Source organism: Carya illinoinensis, chromosome 5 (genome assembly GCF_018687715.1).
Source record: "Carya illinoinensis cultivar Pawnee chromosome 5, C.illinoinensisPawnee_v1, whole genome shotgun sequence".
Classification (NCBI taxonomy): domain Eukaryota; kingdom Viridiplantae; phylum Streptophyta; class Magnoliopsida; order Fagales; family Juglandaceae; genus Carya; species Carya illinoinensis.
In genome coordinates, this window is record NC_056756.1 from 36,448,520 (window position 1) to 36,454,109 (window position 5,590).

At 31.1% G+C, this 5,590-nt stretch overlaps 1 protein-coding gene across 1 annotated transcript; it reads right to left on the minus strand.

Annotated features, from left to right (window-relative positions):
- Nucleotides 1-2,480: 2,480 nt before the first annotated feature.
- Nucleotides 2,481-3,734, minus strand: LOC122311421 (MLP-like protein 43). The gene is made up of 2 exons (XM_043125976.1): nt 3,455-3,734; nt 2,481-3,013 (listed from the first exon to the last, which is right to left on the minus strand). The coding sequence occupies exons 1-2, from the start codon at nt 3,645-3,647 to the stop codon at nt 2,733-2,735; spliced, it is 474 nt and encodes a 157-aa protein (XP_042981910.1). The 5' UTR covers nt 3,648-3,734; the 3' UTR covers nt 2,481-2,732.
- Nucleotides 3,735-5,590: the final 1,856 nt, after the last annotated feature.

Here is a 5,590-nt window from a genome sequence, read left to right on the forward strand (position 1 = left end):
CCTACGTCGCAAATTCATCGCACTCCTAAGCCATCAACCAAGACAATTTGACAAGAAATAAGAAAATATATAAGAAAATGATGGTACGCCGTACCACTTTTACCCTACCATTTAATGGTTCATCAAAAAAATATTTTTTTATTAAAAAATAATTTTTAATGTATTAATATAATTTTTTTATTTTCTAAAAACATACTTGCATATTAAAAATAAATAAATAAAATAAAATAAAATCTCGGTACGTTCAATGATCATTGGCCGGAAATCGAGCATGACCCAAAAATATAGCGTCTAGCTCTCTTTTCTCTTATCCCTTCCTCTGTTCTTTGTCTGGTTTAATTCCCTGACAGGTGGAGCACGACCCATATATAGCGTTTCGATTCTTCATTCTTTACAACAATATTCGATGCCTTAATTTCCTAGCTAACTCCTAATTAGGCTTTGGCATTTTCGTTTTTGTTGATTTCATATTTTGGGCATGTTTAATTTGGATAATAACATTTAGTGTAATTGTGTGAGAATAATAGTGAAATAGTTGGAATTTAAGAAGTTTTATTTAGTTTTGAGAAAAATAAAAAAAAAATTAATAAAAATATTATAAAATAAAAATATTGCTTGAAAATAATTTTTTAATATTATTTTTATTCTGAAACTTAAAAAAGTTATATTATTTTTTATATTTTTTTAAGTTTAAAAAATTAATAATAATTATATACAGTTATGAAATGAGAATTGACGGAAGAAAATAGGAATTGAAGAGAATTCTTCTCCATGCTTTATTATGTAAAACAATAGTTTATGTATAGACTTTACAAGGGAATCAAAGAAGGAATAAAAGGATAAAAAAATAAAAGTTTGTTACATCACAGTAGAGAGAACTATATTTTATTTACAACTGTACGTACTCGGTAGTGTGTTTTCATTTTGTTGCGATTCTTCTCAAGGTGCAATGGTATGCTGTGCGTGCAATGGTGCAATGGTTTGCTGAGTGGCAGTATTTACGTTCAGAAATGATATTTGTAGTTATAGTTATAGAAGTGACGTATAGTTGTTTTAAAAAAAATAAATTAATATAGAATTTACGTGAAAAAAAAAATTAACTTTTTAATCGTAGACCCCACTCTTTTTTAAAATAATTGCGCGACATTTGTAATTCCACGACTATATATAATATTACTCATTTACATTAGAGGCACATATGCTAATAGATACTAATGATAAGATAAAGAAGTTAAAGATTTAAAATTAAAAAATATTATGTTTAAATAATTTTTAAAAAAATTTAAAATAAAATAAAATATTCTCAACTTATCTCAATTATTCCCAAACCCCGTAACTACAATATTCAGAGAATATTCTACCTGGACTTTTTTGTTAAAAAAAAAAAAAAAATTCTTAAATCCTAGTCGACATTTCAGAAATATCACTACTAGATGGTAGTTAAATATATTAGTCAAGTACTCAAACTCGCCTTGGGTCCGCATATCGATGGTAAGTAAGTTAAAAAAATAATATTTACATTTATAAAATAAATAATATAATATAATTATTTTTAAAAAAATTAAATAAGTATAAAGTCCACATAAAAAATATATAAACTTTTAATAGTAAATTTTATTCTTTAAAAAAAACAAATACATAAAGCTTGCACAACACATAACATAACTTAACTGTATCTTACGTTAGGGTGTTTGGCGGATATTGAACACTCCGGTAGCTCTAGAAACTAATTTTCTATTCAGAAGCAATTAATGTACCTAACCAAATTCCTTTAAAGAACGTAAAAAGAAAACATGCAATTTTCTTACTGATAGTTAAACTTTCTTTCAAAGAATTCATAGTTCGAATTCTGCACTTCCTAGAAATTAAATTCTTGCATAAAAAATTCTTGCGTAATGGATTTATTTACATGCCATGAAGATTTTCAAAACTGCTGTTGGAAATACGAGAAATGATATTGGTAAGATTGTGTAAATATTGTATAATTTTTTTAAAAAAAAGTTAATAAATATAGAATTTATATATATAAAAAAAATTAATTTTTTAATAATAAACTCAGTCATTCTTTTTTTAAATAATTATATAATATTTACGTACTCTGCGACTGTATATATAGAATTACTTTGAATATTTTGTCTTATCTTTCTAGCAATGATATATTATTTAATGATCTTCTTATAGCTCGGACGATAAGTTTTGACCATATTTTCTGTGACACGGTGTCTGAACGGTGTAGCTAGTCCTACAATCAAACCTCATTTTCTTGGGTCCAAAACATTTTTTTCAACGCTAATTATATATATATTTATATATATATATATATATATATATGAACTAGAAGAATTTGAAGGATCGTTCAAACAGATAGTGCTCCTGCACCCAGTATCTTCAGACAAAATCATCACACAGTGCGGAATATAAGCTAGTACCTACGATATAAAGTGGAAGCCATTATTTAATCAACAAAATGATCGGAAGCATAAGGAAATTTCGTTTGCAGGCTTATTATAAGCATAAATTGACAGAGATGGCCTCAGATACCATATGAGTACATATAATGGATCGAGATCCACCATGAAAGACACGAGGTACCAGCTCAGACTAAAAAAACCAACAATAACATGCGCATCATGCAGGAAAGGGTACCTTTTTACGTACTTTCTTTTTCAGAAAATAAAGGTACTTATTTATATATAATATGCTATAATATGTGATGCTTTTGACGTTCACAGCTACTTCTTGCTCTTGATCATGATAAGATTATCATCTATCTCTTTGGTAAGACCAGCTGAAAACTGAAGCATTTGTTTCGGATCTGGAATCTCCGCGTTAAGTTTCTCATATTCAACACTCCAACGGCCCAAGCATCCCTCTTTCTTTGGAATGGCCTGGAAAACGAACTTGAAACTTTTGTATGCCTCTGAGAGTAATCCTCCTATCACCTTGAAAGTGACCGATAGTTTTTCGTCATCTATGTTCTCGTATATCTCCTTGGAAATTACAGTTTTCCCCTCTACACAGCCAGACCCAAAAAGGAAGATCAGAATCGATTAAATATATAAATATTAAACCATGCAAGCAATTATCATTCAATAACATTAGCAATTGCCGCCTAAACTATCAATTTTCAGATTCACCTCCCAAGCAACAAAAAAAAAAAGCAATATTTTCCATTTTCCCTTCCGAATGTCCAAATAATCCCCAACAATTTTTAAAAAGACAATATAATATATCATTGCAAATTAAAATTTTTAAAAATAAGAAAGAAATCGAAAATGACCAAAGAGATCGAGAAAATCAAAGGGTATTGGTATCAAACTCGTTATATACATACATTAACAGGACCAATTTATAAGCATAACATCATGTGAGTCTGTGACATTCTGTGAGAGAGTACTTCATATATAATAGTACTTGTGATCAACATGACAACCACAAACTTTTGTGCCCTTACCGTATAAAAGATGCCAGTTCATGACAGCACCCACCTCTTCCCAGTTACCTTCAACTAAATCAACTTTCTGTATATAGGTAGGGCAAAGTTTTGGTGCCTCGTACAATCGTTTCGCGAGAGTCTCGTATAAAGCAGGAGCAGATGACTTGGCCTCTGTTTCAATACTTAACTTACCAAACAGAGAAGAAGACATTTTTCCTTTCAATTATAAGGAGTTCTCAGTACTCTAGTACGAGCAAGTAGGAGTTAGTAGTAGGAATGAAGGACTGTGTGTCCAGAACACTAATGCTCTTCGGCTTTTATAGGAAAAAATAGGCTGGGTTTAGTCGACGAGTTGTTCCTCACGCTCTTAACGCGGCTAATTCGTGGAAATATCATGGACTTATCACATTTGTCGTGCCTTTGTAACAGTTAGCTAGCCGACTTTTACCTCATTAAGCGACGAAGTAACTAAGCGACAAAATATTCGCCACAGTCAAATTAAAATAAGGAGCCACGTGCTCAAGTGCGTACTGTAGGTTAAAAAAGTCACTCGCGGGCTTTTAAAATATGAAAAAAAAAACGTCACTTCTTACTATTCATACAACTTTTATATATAATATATTTTTTAATTTTTTTATTTATTTCTTTTATTAAATATTTAATATATATAAATGATGAACAGAAGAATTCATTACTTTAAGAAAAATATGTTTAAAAAACTTTCAAAAAAATATTAAAAAATTTAAAATTTAAAAAAAAAAATATAATGTACATGATTGAGGAGATTGAATAACATTACCTTTAAAATACTTTGATTGTTATTTTGATGAGAGAAACATTTTGGAGAAGCCCAACTGATAATAAGAGAAAAACGAAAGTTATTTAAAGTTATAAAAAAATTAAAATTATATAAATATATTTATATTTTAGAATTAATTAAATACGGTTTAGATTTAAAATTTATAAAAATATCATCTAAGTATTAAAAAATTACAAAAATAACCCGAAATAGAATGGAGACTGAAATACTCAATTTCGTCCGAAATGGTAAGAATTTGACCGGAATGGACGAAACGGAATTGGAATGACCAGAATTTAAAGCAAAACGGAATAGGGTGGTAGATTGTACCTAACACTATATCGAAACGGTAAATTCTGGCCATTTCGGTCGGAAAGGAACGAAAGTTGAGAAAAACAGTCTGCCAATAACAGTTAGACATTTAGGAAAGTTGGAAAAATACACACTACACAAACCCACATGTGATTGGAACCCATAACAAACAAATGAAAAAGAAAAAGACCCTTTCACCTTCTTTGCTCGGGGAAAATGACTCTTGTCCAAGACCTCCCTCCATCTGCAATCGGTAGTCAGTCTTTGCCCCAACCTAGGACTACGCCTAGCACTAGGGCCTTGGCTTTCCTTTTGAATTCCCCTTCTCCTAAGCTTCTTTTAAAAATTGTCGTAAGTGTATTTTACGCCCAGGATCGTCTAATGCTTGTTTGAGTGCTAGTCTCCGCCTGACATTTTCACTTTAACTGCATCCTTCTATCTCGGGCTGGCATTTTATCAAGCAAGTGAGGAAAACTAAAAATGTATAGAATTTAACCACAAAATGTTTAGTTAAGGGAATGCTTCACTACTTACCCTTCCCTCTTGTGCCATTCCTAAGTGTTTTTCCATTACCAGACTTGCCAAATTTGTTCTTCATGAAGAAGAGAGACACTAAAAAAGAAGCAGAGATAGCTAGAGAAGAAGAGAGAAACTAGAGAGAGAGAGGGAGATCAAGTGTTTTGAGTATAAGAGGAGATCACACTTTCACTAAAAAGGAAGGATATGCACTCTCGTTGTATGTGAAACTATTTCAAAACTGGTCAAGTTAGGGTTCTTTGATGGAAGATGAAAAGGGAACGAGAGATTTTTAGGAGTTTTGTATTTTTCTGATCAGTTGTTGGCAAGCGTAGGAGAGGTAAATTAAACTACATATCTGGAGAGCTGTCATTAGAGGGTTGCTTTTTGTGGTTGGACAGCTCGACCAGCTCGAAGGTATTCTCTTTTGCTGATTAAGCTTGAACAATCAAGGCAAGGGCACAATTTCCTGTACTACTAGTCGTGGATACATTTGGAAGAACTAGGTACATTCATTCATGAGATGA

Excerpts from the sequence above, each read along its gene's own strand:
- LOC122311421 (XM_043125976.1), bottom strand. The coding sequence starts at position 3,647 with ATGTCTTCTTCTCTGTTTGGTAAGTTAAGTATTGAAACAGAGGCCAAG. Across the intron at positions 3,014-3,454 it reads GAACTGGCATCTTTTATACG|AGGGGAAAACTGTAATTTCC; the intron begins GTAAGGGCACAA and ends CTGGCTGTGTAG.